The 22,231-nt window shown below is 42.4% G+C and overlaps 2 protein-coding genes across 6 annotated transcripts; one reads left to right on the top strand and one right to left on the bottom strand.

The window, feature by feature from the left end:
- Window positions 1-823: 823 nt before the first annotated feature.
- Window positions 824-16,774, bottom strand: SDHA (succinate dehydrogenase complex flavoprotein subunit A). Its single transcript, XM_071553549.1, has 15 exons — window positions 16,664-16,774; window positions 13,085-13,171; window positions 12,626-12,787; window positions 11,713-11,856; window positions 11,424-11,588; window positions 10,073-10,221; window positions 8,720-8,844; window positions 7,371-7,539; window positions 6,607-6,802; window positions 5,641-5,812; window positions 4,334-4,452; window positions 3,846-3,957; window positions 2,627-2,757; window positions 1,984-2,097; window positions 824-1,159 (listed from the first exon to the last, which is right to left on the bottom strand). The coding sequence occupies exons 1-15, from the start codon at window positions 16,727-16,729 to the stop codon at window positions 1,073-1,075; spliced, it is 1,998 nt and encodes a 665-aa protein (XP_071409650.1). The 5' UTR covers window positions 16,730-16,774; the 3' UTR covers window positions 824-1,072.
- A 5-nt stretch (window positions 16,775-16,779) lies between these two features.
- Window positions 16,780-22,231, top strand: CCDC127 (coiled-coil domain containing 127). 5 transcript variants are annotated; one of them, XM_071553551.1, is made up of 4 exons: window positions 16,780-16,859; window positions 17,337-17,462; window positions 17,935-18,063; window positions 18,666-22,231. In XM_071553551.1, the coding sequence occupies exons 3-4, from the start codon at window positions 17,943-17,945 to the stop codon at window positions 19,337-19,339; spliced, it is 795 nt and encodes a 264-aa protein (XP_071409652.1). In that variant the 5' UTR covers window positions 16,780-16,859; window positions 17,337-17,462; window positions 17,935-17,942; the 3' UTR covers window positions 19,340-22,231. The 5 variants fall into 5 exon arrangements, with proteins under 5 accessions (XP_071409652.1, XP_071409654.1, XP_071409651.1 ...); XM_071553553.1 differs by having other exon boundaries at window positions 16,845-16,859; window positions 17,373-17,462; XM_071553550.1 differs by lacking the exon at window positions 16,780-16,859 and having other exon boundaries at window positions 17,180-17,462.

Raw genomic sequence — 22,231 nt, 5'->3', positions numbered from 1 at the left:
TTTCATCCAATTGTAAACTGCACAGTTACACTTCAGTCATCCCAGAACTGGAAGTTACTCACAGAAAAGCTGCTATAAACTGCTCTATTAATGCCGATACATCTTGGCACTAAATGTGCATGAAATTCGAGTCTGGTAAGCTTTAATATTTAGGCAAGCCTTCTGCCCCTTGGTTTCTCTGAGAGAAAAGAATATCTAGGAAATACACAAACAGGGCATGACACAAAAAACAGCTTCAGAAGTTCCAGTGGCAGTAAAGATTAGCTATTAATATTCTAAATTATATAGACTATTTTATTCTTGTATTGCAGAGCAAGTAAGTAGAAGTCTTGTTTCATTCAATAAAACAACAGTATGATAACACAAAGTTATAATTACTAATGCATCATTCTTTTCTTCAATGTCACTCATAATCAGCAATTATGATGCTTAAGACCTCACATCATGAAATTCAGCTTCTCTGTCTTGTCTGAAACTACAGCAATGCATTTCACAGAATCACAGGGTGGTTGGTGTTGGAAGGGACCTCGGGGGGTCATCTAGCCCAACCCCCCTGCTAATGCAGGTTCGCCTGAAGCAGGTTGAACAGAACGGGCTCCAGAATCAAGATCTCTTAGCAACCTGCTCCAGTGCTCTGCCACCCACCCTGTGAAGAAGGTTTTCTTCATATTCAAAAGGAACTTCTGTGCTTCAGTTTGTGCCCACTGCCCCTTGTCCTGTTGCCAGGCATCACATTTCTTGTTCTTCAAGTATGGAAATTAACTATACATTCACAATAAAAGCATTGTAAAGATATATATATATCAGGATATTCAAACAAATACAAGATTCCTAATGACTTTATTTAGACACATTTTGTGTTGTCCCTGTCAGTTTTGACAGACCGGTGAAAGAACATAAGCTGTCCTGCATTCCATTGTACAGTAAAGCCACAGCATAATACAAACTGGAGAGAAGTTTAGTCAGTGTTTTTTTCCCTTCATTGCTAGTGACAACGCTATCTGGATTTGCTTGTGCTATGCTTATATACACTGACCCCTCTGGGAAAGGGCCTCAAGGGAAATGGGAGTTCCTAGTAGGAGCGGATCGCAGGCGGGACGGTCTGGCAGTCTTCCTCGTTCAAAGTTCTGTCAATCACAGGTCTGTATTTCAATGTAACCTGAAGTAAAAGGGAACAAAAAACTTCAGGACAAACGTACATCCTGCATCTAAACAAGACAGCCTAGCTAATAGGAGTGGCCAAGTAACACAGATAACAGAACAACTTCTTTATGGTAAGCTAATTTCTCCATTGTTTTCCTTCCACAGAAAATGAACAGTCAGTAACCTACAAGGAACACTAAAAGCTCCACCAAATTACCACTGACTGAATTCCTCAAAAGCAAAGCCTGACCAGAAATGGCATCAGAAGAGTGACTTTAAAAAGGCCTTTGAACAAAAGTAAAGCTTTGGGTGAGACTGCTAGCTCCTAGTTCTTTCACCTAGGAAAGTGTTGGAGATGAGAACCCAATGGACTTGTTAGGACACAGAACTGTGTCTCTCTCTATTTGTGTCCTTAGCAGCCAGTTAGGAAGTGAAATGCTCTCACTTGTCCTCAGACTAGATGCAAGAAGATGGAACTGGAGGGACAGCAAATTATGAAGATTCAGAGAATGAGATACAAAAACCAACAGTCAACATTTTTATAGGGTCAGAATTCAGTTCTATCTTTGAAATACCATAAAGTTGTTATGCTAAGCACCAAACAAAAGGTTTTGTCACCATTAAAAAAGTTTTGAACTAGCCTGACGCAAGGGGATAAGCCACCCCAGCTCAAATAGCAGTATCACTTCCCAAAGATCAACAGTACCTTCTCTCAGTTGTGCCTACCATTCAACAACAAAGGAAGTTTTGTGACAGTATTATCATGATTTCAAAAGCTGTCTTTGAGAGCAGCTGTCTGTTGACAGCAAAAAAGACCCTCAAGCATCAGGCTCAACATACCTTCCCAGATGGGATATCCACATAGGAAAGGGTGTGCTTTCTCCAGTGCTCTTCAAATGGCTTCCTCTGTTGGCCTTGGAGTGGCTTAGAATAGTCAAACTCATCTACACGTAACTAAGAAGAAAATTAGGTGAGTTTAGACCAGAAATTATATGTGCAGATCACTTTACAATCACATTGTTAGTTGCACTTCAATTACAATGGTAACACAATGTGTGTCCAAACAGACAACAACCTTTGTCTGAACACTGCGCCCGTGTCCACTTTTAAGGGCTCAGGCTTAGGAAGGGCTTTAAGGTACCTTCCCTTACATAGGACAATCATTCTGTTTATGCCCAGTTATGTCCTACTTATGCATTCATGACATTATTACTACAGTCCTGGTTTAGATGTCTCTAACCATTCAGATGCACACACTGAACAACTCTTCTCAACATTGTTGCCCAGTGTTGCATATATGTGTTAATTTATATGTAACAAATAAGAATAGATAAAGCAGAACAGATGGGACCCCGAACAAATATATGCTAATCTTAAAACTGAAGACTGCACTTAAAAGAAATTACCAATTTAAAATAATGTATCTGAGGACACAGAACAAGGAAATTCAATCCTACATCCAGGTCACAGAAAATATTTATACCTTATAATCCTCTCTGGCATGGGCACCCCGGGACTCTTTGCGAGCCTCGGCCCCATAAATGGTTTGTAGAGCACAAAGCATCAGGTTTTGCAGTTCGAGGGTCTCCACCAAGTCAGTGTTCCACACAATACCTAGTAACATATAAAAATATGATGGAAGATGGTCTGCAAACAACTTATTCCTCAATTTACTTCTGTCCTATTGCTGATTCTTAGAACTGAGCTACCCAAACCTCTTCATACTGCAGCCTCAGTACTCCACAACACTGAATTACTCATATTGCCTACAAGGCTCAGGAATGATTCCAACATCCTAAGAATCATCATGGATCTTAGAAAAATTCAGTTCTACCAGTCCCTGTTGCATGTGTACTACTGAGACAAAATTACACCATATTCTTGCCTGCAGCTCAGTCCCCCTACCTCATTTCCCAAGCTGTGGCTAGATGATAGCTTTTTAAGTAGATCCCTAGCAGATCCACACAACAGGGCTGCCCCTTCCTCCCCTCCTACTGTCTGTGAGGAAAAAAACCCCTGCCAGTTGGACAAGATGACCACAAGTTCACTTACACAAATATATATCTCCATTTTGATCCCTACATTCTAAGCTATTTTAATGCTTTCTTGATGCGTGACAAGAGCTGTCCAAGAAAGCCAGTTCTATTTTCAGTGTTAGAATACATGTCCAGAGGCAGTAGCTGGAGACAAATACCATGTGAGTGAAGAAAAGATACATCATCAGTTGTACTTAAATAACAAGTTCTCTTAAGATACACAGCAAGACATAGCAGTATCTGTATGCACTGTGATCTGCTCAGCTGAAGAATGAAAACAGTGTTCAGTCTATGAACAGTCTTGCAACTCCCATGTCTTTTCAGAAGACACTAACGAAGATCATTGTTCATCTGAGTATTTGAACAACTTCCCCTCATGTTCTGAGAGAAGAGCAGTTTGTACCTCACACAGTTAAATCCAATTTCAGTCTGTTTCTTTGAAAGATTATGCAACCAGAAAATGACTGATAAGATCAACTATTTTATTGATTACCACATTTAGTAAGTAGAACTGTACCAAATATTTTGAAATATTCAAAATGGTCAAAGTCTTCAGCCAAAGTTTCAAGAAATACGTAAGATTTATAGAAAAAAACCCAAAATCAAACACCAACACTATTCCCAGAGAGCACTCTGGCCAAGGTGTATTCTTTGCTATCAAATTACCTCTGTCAAAAGTCTTTAGATGCGACAGATCACCATAAATTTGGCTCAGTTTTTCACAACCTTCTTGAAGCACAGAGCCAGTACGAAATACAGCAGCATGGTTTTGCATTGCCTGTAACACAGTAAAACAGAATCAGTTCAATACGCTGCATACGAACCCATGGAACTTCCTTAGCTCCAACAGACCTTGATACAGAGCTGGTTTGACTTCAAACTTGTCTGCAGCCTAAAAAAACCCACATTCTTCTCTTCACCCTCCAAAAAATGAAACCCCACTCTATAATACAGCAAATAAATCACCCAAGAGGTAAAACCAGGAAGGGAAGAAGTAATTTAGAAAAGAGGCACAACCTTTGCTGCACACAGACAATCTTCTCACACACTTTTCACTTTTGCAAAGCAAATTGTGAAGTGCACTTTGCAAATTCAGCAAACCCCACTGTTGGTTGCAGCTTCTCCCACCCTACTGAGCGCTCCACCAGGCTTACCTTCTGCATGCTGAGTCGCACTTCTGAAGTTCTTATGCTTCCATTAGCAAACCTTAATTTGTCAAGATTGGCAACTGACTCTTCACCAGCATTTGGTTTAATGGGGGGAATTGGCTCTCCTAGCAGGAAAATTTCAAAAGTTTAGTAGTTTCATAGAATAGCAACTACTGGAAGTCAGATTTGACTAAAACACCATCTGTTTTCTTCCCCTGAGCTACACATTAACAGTAACTTTCCTGAATTCCCATCAAATAGCATCCATACACTTAAAAATACAATTCTTAGAGGAATATACAAATTCCATTCTTTCCTATGACAATTCATAGAGATTTCATAGGTTTGACTAAATTCTGCTGTTCATTCCTTAGAAGCAGCACTTGATGAAAATTGAAAATTACTCTAAACTATGGAATAAGCTTGTGGTCCTTAACACCTTCTTCCATCCTTTCCTTGTCTCCCTCACTCACAAACCTTCCACCCTCCGTTGGATCTGTAAAGGGACCAGGACCAGTCAAAAAAGCTTGGCAGTTGCATGTGAGCTCTGCTTCTTAACGCTAATATTGAAACTCATGAGTTACTGGGTAACAAATCAAACACAGCATCTTACCAGCACAGCTCACCTCACATGTAGCTTTGCATTCAGACTAATAAAGCCCTTTCTACAATTTCAAACTCTAAGGAGCCACAGAAGAATTCAAATAAACATTGGCACCAAACCAGACCCAAGAGGGACCACTAGATCTAAGTCAATTCCATGAGGAACCATCACTCTGCACTTGGTGCAGTCAGACTGAAAAAACAAACTGTCTTATTAATTTGGACATTAAGCAATGAGAAAACAGATGATTACTACTGGAATTCAGTTGTTCTGGCAATATCACTGACACAGTATTTCTTGGGGGCTGGGGGTTGCTTGTTTTCTCAACTCAGTAACTGTTGCTGAACCAGATTATTTAAAAATATTTAATATTCAGCAGTGAGAATCTAGGGAGTGAAATCTTTATCTCTTATCACTTGCATTTGAGTGGCTCTTATAAATCAGCAAGGTGGCAGCAAATCTCAATATACTACAGTGCCAAGTGTAAGAAAGAGTACATTTTGATGTAGAAGATGGTGCAGGATGTAAAGTCGGTTTTCACATTCAATATTCTGTTTTAATTTGTGACAAATCCAAATGCTTTTGCCTATTTCTTCCTTTTCTAATAAGTAAGAGCCAATTATTCTAAATTTGTTTCAGGTAGCAACAACTCTTTGCTGGGCAGAAATTAAGTCATAGGGGCAAAAGCCTCTAAAAGGGTGAGACTTACCAGGCTTGCATGTATTTGCAATAGTAAGGGCACAAGCACGACCAAAGACCACCAGATCCAGAAGTGAGTTTGCCCCAAGTCTGTTTGCACCATGGACAGATGCAGAGGCTGCTTCCCCACAAGCATATAAGCCAGGCACCACTTTATCCTCGCCATTCACATGTGTAATCACCTGTCGTTCAGATGTGCAATTAATACTCATTTTTCAAACCATTTAGGACATTGCAAACCTCCTTATTTGCAAAGGCCATGTGCATGTAAGGATGAAACACAGCAACCTAAAGTTTTCTCCAACTCTAACCCATAATTATCTTAGTTCTAAAGGGTAAGTAGTAATACTATACAACTACAGATGGGACTACACTCAAAGATTTCTTTATGCACGCTTGTGAAGAACACATGGTTCTGTTCCACTACAATTACAAAGCAAGTCAGAAACACACAGGAATAAAGTCTGACCTGCACACATTTCTAAGGTAAAATTTTATGTTGAAATTTAACAAGTACAATACACAAACAGAAGAATTCAGTTGACATTCTCACACTGACTTCTAACTAGTGTCAGCTGGAGGAATTTGCTTTAGTGTTTAGATTACATGAGCTACAGAGAATTAATATACATTAACTGAAGTTACAGACTGCAACCGACCACTAGTTTGATCTGTTCCAACTATATTATTCTCAACTCGATATACAGAATTGTCAGACATGACAGTAACTTCATTTTATATGTTTCTTGGAACTCCCACCTCCAGATGGACTGGAATATGGTTCTCAAGTTATTTATAAAAACAAACTACATTGTGTGTTTTAAGTATTCTGACATCATCATTATAGTATGACTAATAATGTTATTAATCATTCTTACATTTATGAAAAACATTCTTAATGCTTTCATATTTGGAAAATAACTTCCTGTTAGGATGATGATAGAAAAAAAACCCAAAAGTGATGTCTATTACTTACCTGTCCCTTGTAGTTGGTAGGAATACCTCCCATATTATAATGCACAGTAGGCAGAACAGGGATGGGCTCCTTAGTGACATCAACTCCAGCAAATATCATAGCTGTTTCTGAAATCCCCGGGAGACGGGTTGCAAGCTGCTGTGGTGGCAAGTGGTGCAACTGCAAGTATACATGGTCTTTCTCAGGACCACAACCCCTAACAAAAAAAAAGTGATACTGGAATACATAACAGGAATTTACAAACACTAGTAACATTTCTAATCAAAATTTTTTCATCTGTGAAATCAATGACTTTTCTCCTAATATTATCTGGCAAAAATTAATATCTAGCATATTTAACAAGACTGTTGCACTTGGGAGAATCGAGGCCATTTTCCCCTCTCTCAGTTTACTTTTCACAGTAATTCACAGTGTTTAAGACTTGAAACCACTGTATCTCTGCACAGACTGAAGATAATTAGTCAAGAGAACAGACCAGCAAACTGTTTCCATTATTTGCAGTAAGAGCACATACATTAAACTTGTTTGAGCAATTGTCTCCATACACACCAAATTCAAACAGGAGTCTCCCAGCATCCTCTGTTCTCTTTCAGCATCATTAGGCATTAACAAGCAAAAATTCTGCCTTACATGCAGAGATCAGCTAAAAGTTATTAAAGCTCTCACAAATTATTGTGAGCTTATCAAATGAAGTACTGACTGCATAAAGTCTAGCATGATTAAGTATTTATTCTGCAGCTTCATTAAGAGCATGATTAACTAACCTTCCTTCACGGATTTCTATGGTCATAGAACGAGACACTACATCCCTGGACGCCAGATCCTTAGCCACAGGTGCGTATCTCTCCATGAATCTTTCACCTTGGCTGTTAATTAGAATACCTCCCTCTCCACGACACCCTTCTGTTATAAGGCAGCCAGCCCCATAGATACCTGTTCAACAAAGAAAATACAGTTCAGTGAAGTATTTTTTACACAGCTTCACAATCAGGATGACAAACACTGAATAAGTAAGGTCTTCCTAAGAAAAAATGCAAGTCAAAGGGGTGGCTTTTATTCCACCCTAATCATACCACTAGGAACTGTCCCCCAAGACTACATAGAAACAAGTGTTATTCCTTTCAAACATTCTTCTCGAAAGGTAAGCAAGTTGATTTGGAACCCCTACAGTATTTAAAATATTCAAACTGAAAGTGATCTACAGTGATTTTGTAGACCTTCAGCAATTACTTTGTTCATGATTTTTAAGTAAACCAAAAGTTGATTATCTCAAGGTCAGTTTGCTCATTTTTTCCCTCTTTTCCTGTAAAACAGCACAGGATGGCTTCAAATCATGTGGAATGTTGAAGCTTACTCAAGTTTTGTTTTCCTGTAGAGAAGTAAAGCCTACCTGTTAGCCTTCAGCACTGGTCACTACAGAAAACAAAAACACAAACCAACTCATGCACTTGACAATTATCTTAAAAGCTACAGCATTATCACACAAGCAATGAAGCTTCTTTGACTACAAAAACCTTAACTAAGTCAGATGAACAATGAGTCCCTATGATATAACACAAACATTTCAAAATTAAGCAAACCATTTTAAAAAAATCACCTAAGTTAAAATGAAGCATTTAATTAACTACCAATCTAGTTTGTGATCATTGTTGTTCACAGTTTAGATACTGATTCCGTGCTAAAAATCCACAGTCCTAAATATATACCTTAACTTCAACTCTCCCACTTCCACAGAAAATTCTATTATATAATTCTCTAACATTTGCAGGTATTCTGTTGCTCCTGTATCTAGTATCAAACTCCTTAAAATATTAAGGACAAAGGAAATGTAAGTTTAAGAAGTGAATTCATAAAACCTGTTTGAATTGTAAAGACAACACTTCAAAATATTTAACACTGGTCTTTAAATTACAACAGCCAAGACCTTTCTCACATTTTAAGTCTTGCTCTCAGATTTATATTTAAAGGAGTTGCAGACAAATCTAAACAGCTCTCACAAGCAACTAATGAAGTGCTGCAGAAAAGTGCAAACTGACGTAAGCACATTTAAAAACAACAGAAAGGTCTGTTCAACTTATTAATAGTGCTGCAAATATTATTTCATGTTCTGTACCTGTAGGGTGAAACTGCACGAATTCCAGGTCCTGGCAAGGAAGCCCAGCTCGTGTGACCATGGCAGTGCCATCACCAGTACTGGTATGAGCAGAGGTACAACTGAAGTAAGTGCGGCCGTACCCACTACAGAGAACACAGAAAATAACAGATTCAGCAGGAAGAAAAATTAAAACATCATTAGAACACACCACTCAACTATGCTGTTTGCACAGTAGTGGAAACAGAGCAAAGCGTTAATAAGAAAAATGCATAAGCTTTGCCATCTCCTGTATTAAGTTCAACCAAAAGAGAACAAAGCTGGCACTGCCCTGTTATGCTCAACCATATTTGAAAAATGGCCGGTGACAGAAAGTACAAGAAAAAGAACACAAATTCCAAAGCAGGCCAGTTAGGGGAATATCAGAAGCCTTTCTGCCAGCAAAAAAGGTTACTTTAGAGACTTCTATCAATCCAATACCATTAACCTCATTCAAACTATTACTAGCAGTTTTATATAAAAAATTGCATCTGACAATGGTTTATATCCTCAATATGGCCCCTGATTTTATATTCTTATATTTAAACATTTCATTTTCTAGATATTAAATGTGAATTCTTATGCTGAAAACTACTTTAGCCTCCAACATCATTGAGAACTGCCAATTAGCCAAATTTCAGGACAAATTCTCAGAAGAAATATTAATGTATATTTGTGTGTACCTCAAAGTACACAAGCATGAAAACTGCCTTGACATTATGTAGGCAACCAAGCTAGATATTTTTCTTTGACATATAAGTTTATAAATATTTTACATACTGAAATAGGAGACATAAGCAGAGAAAGACTAATGCATGCAGCATTTCAATAAACACACACAAACTTTGCAACTAAGCAGTGTTGAGTTACATTCATATTTTGCTAATTTCATCCTAGAACAGTTAGAATTACAACAGTAATAACGTAACAGATTCTCTGCAATTTTGACAAAAGCTGTTTTCTAAAGGAAATTCAGGACTCTACAGATATACACATATTTGCACCATTGCAACAATGTCTGCTTTGAACGGCATGTTTGAAAAATCAAGGACCAGATGAATCACATATACTACTCTTACACATTTCTACTTTATGTCAGTGTTGTAGAATTCAAAGTTAGACCTCATACCAAATTTATACTCAGTCACAAAATTAGTATGTGCCTTCTTTCAGAGGGAATGACTGAATTCAGTGGTATTGCTTTTGGGGTGGGAGGAATGAACATACAAATTCTGTTTCTCCAGTCCACAAATCCTCTCCACACTGCGGAATCAAATACATGACTTCCAACTAGTAACACTCCCAAGTTTCTGCCCTTCACAAGTGTTACGTTACCCAGTGGCAATGACGGTGTTCTTTGCTCTAAAGCGATGGATGGTGCCATCTTCTATGCAGAGGGCAATAACACCGCGACACTCTCCATTCTCCATAAGCAGGTCCAAGGCAAAATACTCCACAAAGTAGCTTGTATCGTATCGTAGAGACTGGGGGGAAATTAAAAACAGAATTTCAAGGAAAGTCCAGACACTGAAGTAACCTCTCTTCAAAACTGTCAATGCATATGGGCAGTACCAGGATAAAAAACACCCCCACTGACTCTTAGACTGCTCTCAAATATTTATTAAAAATTGCTAATTAATCTATTCTAGCTTAAAAAGATACAAGTAACTACCAAACCCCTTAATTCTGAGGAGTCACAGCCCATCAGCAGGACTCGTTATTTCACCTCTATGTTTGGCAATAGGTTACTCAGCTGCGGTGCCAGAGTCAAGTACAAGCATGTCTGTGCTTCAGCTCTCCAGGAGGAATGGAATACATCTCCGGGAGCCCAGTGTAACAGCAGAAGCAGCAGGCACCAAGTCAAACATTCTTTCATGCCCTCGAGGATCAGAGCAGTGCTTGGCAGCACTGAGCATTTGTATTGCAGCAGCACACACGGTGCAAATCTGAAGGACAGCAATTAGCTATAAAGTAATTAAAAACCAGTAGCTACCAGGTACTTAATTTCTGGTTTTGAGTAGTTCACTACCATTTTCAAACAACCAGAACTTTCTTCAGTTATGCTCTGTAGAATTAATAGGCAGAAGTGCTGGTACACCAGTCACTTACTTGCCATAGAGCAAACCCAGAGATGCACAGCAGGCCTTAATCCATTTACATCTCATTTCCCTCTACTCCCTGGTTCAATTGCAGAGAAAGAAAATGCTGCCTTGTACTTCTTTCCAGAGACCCCCGTGCTGCTGCGTCAAATGCTTTGAAAAAAGAGTTTTTAGGGGGAAATTTACATAAATTTCCTTTGGGTCTAGTTAACAGACAAGCAAGTACTAACAGTGCAGAACTACTCCAGACCACAAAATTAATAGTGTACACTAATTAACATCCATTGTCTTCATGAAAGGCATTATATTTACAATCTTTCTATTTATTCCATTTCTGCTTATTCCTGACAAAAAACAAGCATCACCCAGGCTATATCCTTCCACATTGCCTCAGAAAGGGAGGAAATCCAGAACTGTTGTAAGCCATTCCCTGATTACTCATTCATATGTGAACAGCTACAGGTTTTGTTTGGTTTTAGGTTTGATTTTTTTTTTTACAAACTCTAGGGGGAAAAAGGAAAAAAAAATATAAATAGTAAATGCAAACACCCAGACCCAGTTACCAAGTTTACTTCAGCACTGCTTACCCTGCCATACAGAGTATGTAAGAGCGAGTGCCCTGTCCTGTCTGCAACACAGCAGCATCTGTGAGCCTGTCCTCCTTTTCCAAACTGCAGACTCTGCCCACCAAAGGCACGCTGATAGATTTTTCCCTCTTCAGTTCTGCTGAATGGCATGCCGTAATTTTCCAGCTGTTGAACCCAAATACAACCATCAGAAACTCTCACACATAACAATCCAACAAGATATTTTAAGATCCCCTTGGATCCTCTGTCATACATAACTCCAGCTGACGTCAGTTCCAGTGGGTCTCACCTCTATCACCGCGGCTGGGGCTTGCTCAGTCATGTAGTGAATGGCATCCTGGTCACCCAGCCAGTCAGACCCTTTCACTGTGTCATAGAAATGCCACCTCCAGTTATCATCCTCCATGTTCCCCAGAGCAGCATTGATCCCTCCCTGAAAATGATAAGCAATTTTCCTGGAATTACATTACTGAAATACAGCTTTAGTAGGATTACCTCATTTCTATAAAAAAAATCCCCTATGACTTATGCATCTATGTACAAGAAATACAGTAAAGTCAGGTTTAATGTGGCTGTGAAAAACCTGTGAAATTTCTCAGTTTCACAATGGATTGTCTTGCTCTTTTGTGTAACACAGTGAATCACAAACTTAGAGAAGCAGCACTGCATTTTGATAATGTTTAGGAAAGAGGAACAAAAAAGAGGCAGTATGGTGAAATGAAACATAAGTGAGGAATTAGAATTATAAGAACAACTAGGAGTGAGATTAAAAAACATGCCTTGCAAGGCCATTAGGCTGGAAATACAATGAAAAGTACCTGTTACTTAACATAAAGTGTGGCAGTGTTCGGTTAATGGTTGGACTCTACGATCTTAGAGGTCTTTTCCAACCTTAACGACTCTGTGAGTTACAAGATACTGCCTTTCACTGAAGTTTCAACTAAATATGCAATATTTATAAAAAGAAGCATGGCTTTGAAACATGATGGTCAAGTGCCCCAGCCCTGGAAGTGTTCAAGGCCAGCCTGGATCAGGCCCTGAGCAACCCAATCTAGTGGGGGGCACTGCTGTCCATGGCAGGGGTGTTGGAACAGGACAATCTTTAAGGTCCCTTCCTGCCCAAACCATTCTATGATTCTATATCCAAATCAGCTTTCCGACAGCAGGCATTCTTCAAACATTTGTTCTACCTCATTTCTCACCTGTGCAGCAACTGTATGAGATCGGGTGGGAAACAGCTTGGTAACACAGGCTGTGTTAAACCCGGCCTCTGACAGACCGAAGGCCGCCCGCAGACCTGCCCCGCCTGCACCCACAACGACAGCATCGAACTCATGGTCCACTACTGGGTACTGTGTGGAAATCTGGAAAAACAGATGAGTTGGTTATGATCGCAAACTGTTCAAGCTGGGTCAAACTTGAGTTTCACAGAAAAGCAAGCAGTATATGTTTAATGTTCTTAACAGACTCTTGCAGTAATTATTACATCTGTTACATGCTTTTGGGTGGAAACTATAATTAAAAGCCAAGCATTTTAGCAACTCAATCTCACTGTGTACTTGAACACAACACCCCACTAAAGCCCAATACCTGGCTGATACATGGTCTCAAGCATTACGTGTATCACTCAATCTGTTACGATACAAAAAGTAGAAACTTACTGAATCAGAAACCTTCGTGGAAGTGTTTTTCTTTCCATAGACTGTGAAGTGTAAGCTGCGAGCGGGAGTCTGGCACGCTGCCGGCCACTACGGAGAGAAGCCAAGACAACTATCACAGAACAAATGTTTCCACAAGAAGACTTTGGGCATTCCCAGCTACCCTACATTTATAACAAATCTTCACTTGCCACTGACACCACACATTCAAGTATCAATATATTTTAGAGCTACATGCTATGAAGTTCTGGCTTTCTATGATTATACCAAGAAAAAGAAAAGCAAAGTATTAAGTTTTGACTGGATGGGAGAACACCCCACAATTAACAGGATGTCACAGACTATCCATTATTTACTTCACCACCAGTGACCAACCAGTCCCTCAGACTGATCTGATGCTGCACCGACAGAAGAATATGTTTGCAACTAATGCTGGAGCATTCTTCCATTTCTTTTCATATTTAAGCAAAGATGAAGACAGCATTATAGAAAACCACAGGAAGTAATGGAAAATACCTCTCATATTAAGCAATCCTGATAATTTGAATTATTTCAGGTAGTCAAGAGTAATGACTACTAAAAAAATAGGTTCTAGGGAATGCTGTCACAGCTGAGCATCGCTTCAAAGTCAGAGATATTTCTCTTTTATTAAATTAGTGACTCACTTAAAAATCTTTATTAGTACTTAAACGAAACAGGGGGGCACAAGTTTTACCCTTCTGCAATGTCATTCCCTCTCCCCTGACATGTTCAAAACCAAATCTAACGAAAAAACCCCATCAGTCACACCTACTCCGTGTTCAGTATTTGCTTTGATAGAGCAAAGCAATCAGAATTTTAGTCTACTCCTCTCCAATGTATTGGAATCTGGTGTTCTTTCTTTACAGCCCAAAGCATACACCTAACTCAGCATGTATCATTGCTAAGCAGAGCAACACAAAGCCATACTAGTCACCTGTCCAGTTTGAAACATATCCTAAAATGCACTGGAGTGACATCTGTCCTTTCCAGCAACTGTTACATTCATGGTTCCATCACCTTACAACAGCTGACGAGCAGCTCTTCCCTCACCATCACTTCAAAATGTCCCCTGTCTCTGAACTACAGTACACTTCCCTCAACTGGGTTTTGTGATTTCTCACATTCATTTCCTCAAATTATCTTCTTGCATTACAGCAAATCCATTGTGTACTCAGACCTGCTAACACATTTCTGATTTTGAGTCTTCTTAGAATGAGATCACTCTTAACATCTATTCATAAGAAGTTCTACCAGTATTCTCCTTCAGGCAGCGACTCTCCCTGTGCCACACTGCCGTGTTATCCTGCCTTGGGGCAATTCCATGCCCATAGTCCACCGACAGCCAGACAAAACCTGAGTATCAGATGCAATTTACCTGCAAAAGAGCTTTCCCAGGTCACATCTCAGGCAGAAGTGGGGGCTCCTCTCTGTACCAAAACTGCTTTCAGAGGCCTGAGTACACCTGAAGTGAAACCCACAGACTCTACACTGCACATTTCAAATGTAGCAGCCACACATTCTCTAGCAGATACTACTGCTTGTTCCCCAAACATTGTTCCAGCAACTGTACAGTCTTTCTACTGCAAGAAATTATTTCTCATATACGCAAAATGATACATTTGGGTTCCAGATTAAGTGATTCAAAGAAAATCTTAACTGTATGTGAAGACAGCACATAAAAACAGCTCTATACGTACTTAGTATTGCTTAAACAAAGTGCAAATGACAGAGGTGAAAAAACATAACTGGCTTTGCACTAAACCGTCAATTTTATGCACTAAAGCCTCAATTTTTTTTTCTCCACTCAGAGCAAACAGCCTGCTGCAATCTCCAGTAAGAATTCTGCCACAATGTCTTGTAATTTATTTACTTGTAAAAACCTGGTTACTTTCTGAAGTGACTATAAACACTTATCAAATATATTTTGCATCAGAGGACTCTGGAAGTGTTTTATTAAAAACATCCACAAACCACACAACTGTTTAGCAGATTGCTTTTCTCATCTAAGCTTCTGCCAGTTTTTGGAACTGCAATTCCCATTCACATACACACATTTTGTTAGAGCTTATACGTAAGGATTTCTATTGCAGAATGGGCCTGAATAAAAGTCCACAAAGCAGAAAACGATGTTACAACAAATCTGAGGAAAACACTGATCACTGATCACAGGAATCCTGAATTGTTAGGCTACCAGGAAGACTGTGGCCCTTATGAAGTTAAAGGTTCAGTCAGGGCCATCTCACTGCCACCTGAAACACAGAGACACTTTAAACCCCATCTCAGCAGGTTGTATTTCCCGCACTTGCTTTGTAAGACATGGACAACTACAGCTGTACTTACAAGGTGCTTCTCCCCCACTTTTCTCTTTTGTAATCCCAAGCTTATGAGGGAGACACAGGGTGAGAACAGTGGAAAGAAACTGAGAGCTACTACCTCATCATGGAGAACAAACCTCTCCTCAGGACTTGCAGCTCACAGCCCAGCTAACACAAACTTGCCAGATGCCTCTGCAGCCTTTTCTGGCATAACCACGAGCCAGGTTCAAGCAACACGCACACATACACTGGCTTCCTGTGCAGGTCCAGAATAAATTAGGTTGGAAAAGACTTCTAAGACCATCAAGTTCAACCCATGACGAAACACCATCACTGTCAAAAAGACCACAACAGTAAATGCCCCGTCCAGTCTTTCCTCCAGGTACAGTGACTCCACCACCTGCGTGGGCAGCCCATTCCCATGTCTAATCACTCTTTCTGTGAAAGAATTCTTCCTAATGCCGAACCCAACCCTCTCCTGGAGCAGTATGTTCTCTCATCCTGTCACTAGTTGACCGGGAGAACAGATCCAGCCCCACCTGGCCACACCCTCCTTTCCTTTCAGGCAGGTGTAGAGATCGATAAGGTCACTCCTGAGCCTCCTTTTCTCCAAGCTAAACACGCCCACGTCCCTCAGCCGTCCTCACAGGACTTGTGCTCCACATGCTTAATCAGCCCTGTTGCCCTTCTCTGGACCTGCTCCAGCCCCTCAATGTCCTTCCTGAGCGGAGGGCCCAGACCTGCACTCGGGACTGGAGGTGCCTCACCCGGGCCGGACACAGGCACTGCCCTGGTCCGGCTGCGAACACTGTTGCTGATACAGAAGGAGCCTGAGCCAACCTTTCTACGCTGGTGCTCGGGCTGCACCTGCCAGGCGCCTCCAGGGCCATCCCCCGCCTCATCCCGTTCCCGCTGCCTCTCCCATTCCCTCAGGATTCTGCTCATGCCCTCAGGCTACGGCGCTCGCTTCCCGAGACGGGAGGCGCGGCCCGGCCATGCCCACAGCCACCTACTCGCTGGTCTTCCCTCCAGGAAGAACCTGCCCCCAAGGCATAAGTAGCAAGGTCGGCGCCGCTCTAAAACAGCACCAGAGAGAGGGCGTCTGCCGGGGCGGGGGGCACCGGGCGGGTCAAGGTCACGGGGCAGACAGCGGGGCCGGGCCACCGCTGGCGGCAGAGCGGGACCAGGGCCGGACAGCGGCACAAGAAGGGGCAAGGGCAGAGGCAAGGGCAGAGACGGGACTTACCGCCCGCGAAGCCGCGGCCGGGCGCAGCCATTGCCTGGCCAGGCCCCGCGCAGCTGCCGCCGCCATCACGCACTGCGGGCCCGGGCAGCGGGCGGCCAGCGCGCATGCGCGAGGCTCGGTGGCAGAGACCAACCGCGCCGGGACGAGGGGGAGTCACGGGCCCGGTGCCTGCCCGATGGGCCCGTGAATGGCCTCGGTGCGGCCTGTGGGCGTGCAGTGGGCTCGGTACAGCCCGTGGCGGTGCGGCCTGTGGGGGTGCAGTGGGCTCGGTACAGCCCGTGGCGGTGCGGCCTGTGGGCGTGCAGTGGGCTCGGTACAGCCCGTGGCGGTGCGGCCTGTGGGCGTGCAGTGGGCTCGGTACAGCCCGTGGCGGTGCGGCCTGTGGGCGTGCAGTGGGCTCGGTACAGCCCGTGGCGGTGCGGCCTGTGGGCGTGCAGTGGGCTCGGTACAGCCCGTGGCGGTGCGGCCTGTGGGCGTGCAGTGGGCTCGGTACGGCCCATGGGGATGCAGTGGGCTCGGTACGGCCCGTGGCGGTACAGGCGGTGGCGGCGCGGCCCGTGGCGGCGCGATGGGCTTGGTACGGCCCGTGGGCGGTGCGCCTCCGCCGTGGGGACAGGGGTCCCCGGCGGGTTCTGTTCTGAGCAGAGTTAAAACAGAACACCCCCAAAACAAGCCCAGAACTGTCACTGGCACTGTTCGTCCTGGTGAGATGCCGAAACGACGCTGTCGAGCACCGCGGGAGTGAGCCTCGCCTCTCGTTAGGCAGCGCCCGAAGCACTGCGTAACAAACAGGCCACGGGTACGTGTTAAAGTTGGGGGAAAGCGCGTTTTCTAAGCGCAAGTTTTGATAAAAGGGCGAGCGAAGCACTGCAGCGTTTTCTGCGTGGACCAAAGGAGCGGATTGAGCGTATCCCCCGCCGGCTCCCCCCGCTGCCCGCGGCCAGTGGGCCGGCCCGTTAGGGGCGGGGCCGGCAGGTGAGTGGCAGCGCCAGGGCCGCGCGCGCTGCTGGTCTCGTGCGTGGGGGTCGCGCTACGGGGAAGGGGGACGGAAACGGGATGGGAATAGGGATGGGGACGGGGATGGAGATGGGGATGGGGGCATGGGCCCGGCATGCCGCCGCCGCCGGGGTTGGCTCCCAAGTGCAGGGCCCGCCACCCGAGGGGCTCGGGCAGAATTCCCAGCCCCGCAGCGGGAGGGAGAAGCGTGGCGGTGGGAGCGGCCCTGCCCTGTGCACGCTGGTCAGGCCCCGTGTCCCCTCTGTGCCTTGCAGGTGCCTTCATGAATAATTTAAACGACCCTCCCCACTGGAACATCCAGCCCAATCGGCGCGGCCCCGGCGATGACGGGAGCAGGTGGAACTACGCCCTGCTGGTGCCCATGCTGGGCTTGGCCGCCTTCCGTAAGTAGCGCCCGAGCTGCCCTCGGGCACGCCGGGTGGTACCGCAGCACTACGAGGTTAGGCCACGCCGTGCTCAGGTCTCTTTGTTTATAAACAGCCAGCACGGTTCGCAACGCTAAGGCAGTGGCCATTTATTATACATGGAGTTGAATCCGTGTTTAATGAGATGCAGTTTATAAATCTCTCTCGGAGGAGTGGACACAGAATGTGCTGGAGAGCCCAAATGTAACAACGCAAGGCGCTGCTGATGTATATTTACTACTGGACCTGGAGAGTTCTCAGTGCAGTACCTGCGTTGGAAACCTTCAATTTGTTTCTCCATGACTATTTTTCTTCTTTAATCTAAGTAGAGCAAGTATTGGCAATAAAAGAATAGGGGACATTTTACCTAAGAGGAAACATGATCATTTAAAGTGACTTACTGTGAAATGGGCCACAGAAATACATTTTGTGGGGACATGTAAATAGAAGTGAGTATCACTGGGGAGAGCAGGAGAGAGGTTTTTGCCACTTAATAGCTTCATTTGAGGCATGGTTAATTAGCCACACCCATCATTGTTTTATGTTGTACGCGTGTCTGAAGTCTCATTTATATATAATAGGTTGGATCTGGACCAGAGAATGTCAAAAAGAAATTGAAAAAGAAAAACAAGAGTACCATAAAAAGCAGTCATCTTTACAAAAAGATCTGGAAGGCAAATACCGGGATATAATCACAGAGAATCGTCGTGCTGTTGCTCATTTGGAGGTGGAGCTGGAAAAGGAGCGCAACAGAACCCTGAGTTACCGCGAGGCCCTCGTGTCCCAGAGCCGCAAACTGGTAGAAGAAAGGAGGCTCCTGGAACAGGAGCAGGAGAAGCTGGAGCAAGAAAAACAAGTCCTCTTGCACTCAGGAGCAGAAGGTAGCTTGTATCAGAGTTGCCTGGCAAAAGAAGAAGAGTGGCAACAGAGAGCCAATATATTACTAAAAGAATTTGAAGAAGGACTTAAAGAAAGACAGGACATCTACTGCAGTCTCGTTGTACCCAGAAGTCAGAGACTAGAAATAGAAAAAAATCTGTTAGTTAAAGCAGCAACTGATCCTGTTGCTGTGGCTCTACATGTGGAAAGTGGCTTAAAAGATATTTTCAAATACGATAACTACTGTGGCAATATGCTGAACAGAAACAAAAGTCAAAATGGAAAGCTTATGTGGCTGTATTTGAGATATTGGGAACTAGCTGTTGAACTACAGAAGTTCAAGAGGGTAGAAAAGGCCATGTTAGGAAAACGCTAAGTAGAGGAAGTGAGACCCACTGTGCATAGTAGGGACAATCACAGTTGTAGCCCGAAGCTGTTAAATCCTTCTACTGTGTTGCCATCTCCCCCCCTTGTTGCACTTGTATTTGCATGTATTTGCGGTGCTAGTGCCTTTCACTAACAGCAGATGCTCTGGTGAGCTGTGCATGCTCTTAAACTCTGTGAGTGTGTTTGTATTGCAGACTGCAGTGTAGGGTAGAGATAGGCCCACTTCCACAGGTATCAGAAGAGCAAAACAGAGCTCGGTTGAGAGGGATTTACCGAGTTGGTGGTCACACTCCATCAACAGAGAAGTGTGGTATGTCTCACCCAAATGCGGTAGCACATTGTGCTCCTTATCCCTGACGTTTTACATGGTATATCAACACTGCCTTTATTATTATTATCTAATTATCATCATTTTTCAAAGTTTGTTTGTTTAAGCAAGACTGATTTTGAGGCAGATATTTGAAAGAGACTGCGTTTGAGCAAACTGCTTGACACATAATTCCAATATGTCTATATGTACATTCACATATGTGTGAATGTGTCTGTGTATAAATGTATGTATTAGTATTCCAAGGGGGTGAATAATATGATCCTGTTTGAAATTCATCAGTCTTGCATTGTCTTCCAGCTTAATACACACAATAGTACTTTACTAATGAAACATACAAAATATGCTAATTAAATACCATGTAAAGAAAGAGACTGCTGTAAGTCTCACTGGGGCTTGGGATCCATTCTGGAGTACTAGAGAGCGTGTAAACTTGAAGATATATTCTCATCATACTGGAGATATGTTAAGAATATTTACATTTTTTTCTCAATCAGAGTTTTAGTTGTAACCCAACAATGTGCCTCCATGAAGGATGTCACCATGCTGCTGCCTGGCCTCCCAGGGCACTGGATGCTACCTGGTTAGTTTGCAGGAATCTCCTTGATGTACAGCTGTTACACCTGGCTTGGCTTCTTGGACAGGCTCTGTTCATTATTTGCAGATGGGAACTTCAATGCACCTCCCCCTCCCTCCCTCCCTCCCTCCCTCTCCGACTGTCTCCCTTCTTCCAGAACTGAAGTAGCTTCTCTGGAGCTACAACATTTTGACCTTATGGTTTATCACTTCATGTACCTGTGACCATGAAAGCCTGCAGATACACGAGCTTTGCAAACTTTTAGAAGGGGGGGCATTTTAATTTACTTAGTGAAAAAAAATGGAAAGAGTAAAAATAAAATTATAGGTACAGCAAAATAAAATAATACAGGAAAATAAGCAGATCTTGGTTAAAAAAAAACAACATCAAAAAACCAAAACCTCCAGTGCATTTCAAAGCCTGAAATCTCTTAAAAGTTTGAGTATACTTTAGATCCATTTAGCAGTAGGAACCACATTCTTTTTCAACAGTGCCATGTAGTTTGGATAACTTTTACTTTTTTCTTCCTCCTTTTTAATCCAGCCTTAAACCTCAAAGGGGCAGTGTTTACCCTTTTGTTTATAACATCTGTTCCTTGACTTTGATTGGCATTGGTAGGTTGTCAGTTTTTAATTACCAGCTCATTATTTCCTGAGGGCTGGACTTGACAAACACATTTGCTGTAGGCAATTCAGCCAGAACCGTGGCTTGGAAGCAATCCAGCTAAATGAATGCCCATCCAAGTTTAACAAAGAACTTTTGAAGATGTGTTTTTTTCCTTCTTACTATTTTCTCCTGGTTTCATTTCAGTCTGGGCACAGAAGACAGCAAATCAATCTTTTGAAATAGCATGTGCAACCTGATTCAGTTACTCAGCAAAAATGGTAACATGAAACAAGATTCTTAAACAGAACAGATGTTTCCCAGCTACTTGGTTTTGCAGCTGTGATTTTGCTCACCTTGTTAGTACTAATTATACTGTTATATTGATCTGTTAGTGTTTTATGTCTTTTTTTCCTTTCTTATTTAATAAAGATGTAGTAGGCAAAGTTGGAGAGGAAAAAAAAAGAGCTATCATCATAAACACCAAAAGGGCCACAGTTTGTCTGTATGCCAAGCACATGCAGGTTGGGAGATGAGAACACTGTTGAGTTACTGCTCATGTGTGACAGCCCGAGCCAGCCTGCTGCAGCTGGCCATTTGCACACACTCCAATTGCCCAGCTGCACAAATCAGTTTGAATAACCCCATGTGTAATTCCTTCTGAATGTGGAAAGTGACCATCCAGCTGTGACGTGTTTCACACAACCATGCAGGCAGTTAAGCCGCTCAGCTGACAAACAGCAGACAGGGAATCAATGCCAATGTATTTTAATTTTATGCCTTGAATTTGTACATCTTAGTCTTAAAAGAACAAATATTTTATTCCTTTTTATATTTTCGTAATTTGTCACTGACATCAATCAAAATGCTTAAAGAAAGTATAATCAAGAGGGTAAAATACTATTTTTTCAGTATAAATAAGTATGTTGAAGCATCATACACTCAATTGTACAGGGTTGAATGCAATGGAATAAGTGTTACTGTATCTTTTTTAGAAGTGTCAATTATTTGTTCAACTAATCACAATTATTGTTCATGAACTTTGAAGATCACTATATTGAGACCGAAGTGTTATTTCAGGAGGCTTTTTTAAAAATGTGTCACTGGTTTAGAGGCACTGGTCCTGTTAGTTTCTACCCAAACCCACGTTTGTAGGTGTGTGTGTTTTTGAAACGTTCACCCTTTATAAGTTTTCATGTTGAAAATGCTAATATAAATTTTATCTTGCTCAACACTGTTATTCTGGATTGGTTAGTTGTTTATAACTGCCCATATATATGTAGATTACAAGAATAATTTCCAAATATGTAATGAACTTTTTTGGTTATGAAAATTGCCACTCGTTAAACAGTAACAATAATAAAAACCCTTAC

Source organism: Pithys albifrons, chromosome 4 (genome assembly GCF_047495875.1).
Source record: "Pithys albifrons albifrons isolate INPA30051 chromosome 4, PitAlb_v1, whole genome shotgun sequence".
NCBI classification, from domain to species: Eukaryota; Metazoa; Chordata; class Aves; order Passeriformes; family Thamnophilidae; genus Pithys; species Pithys albifrons.
This window is presented reverse-complemented; position numbering and strand designations above follow the sequence as displayed.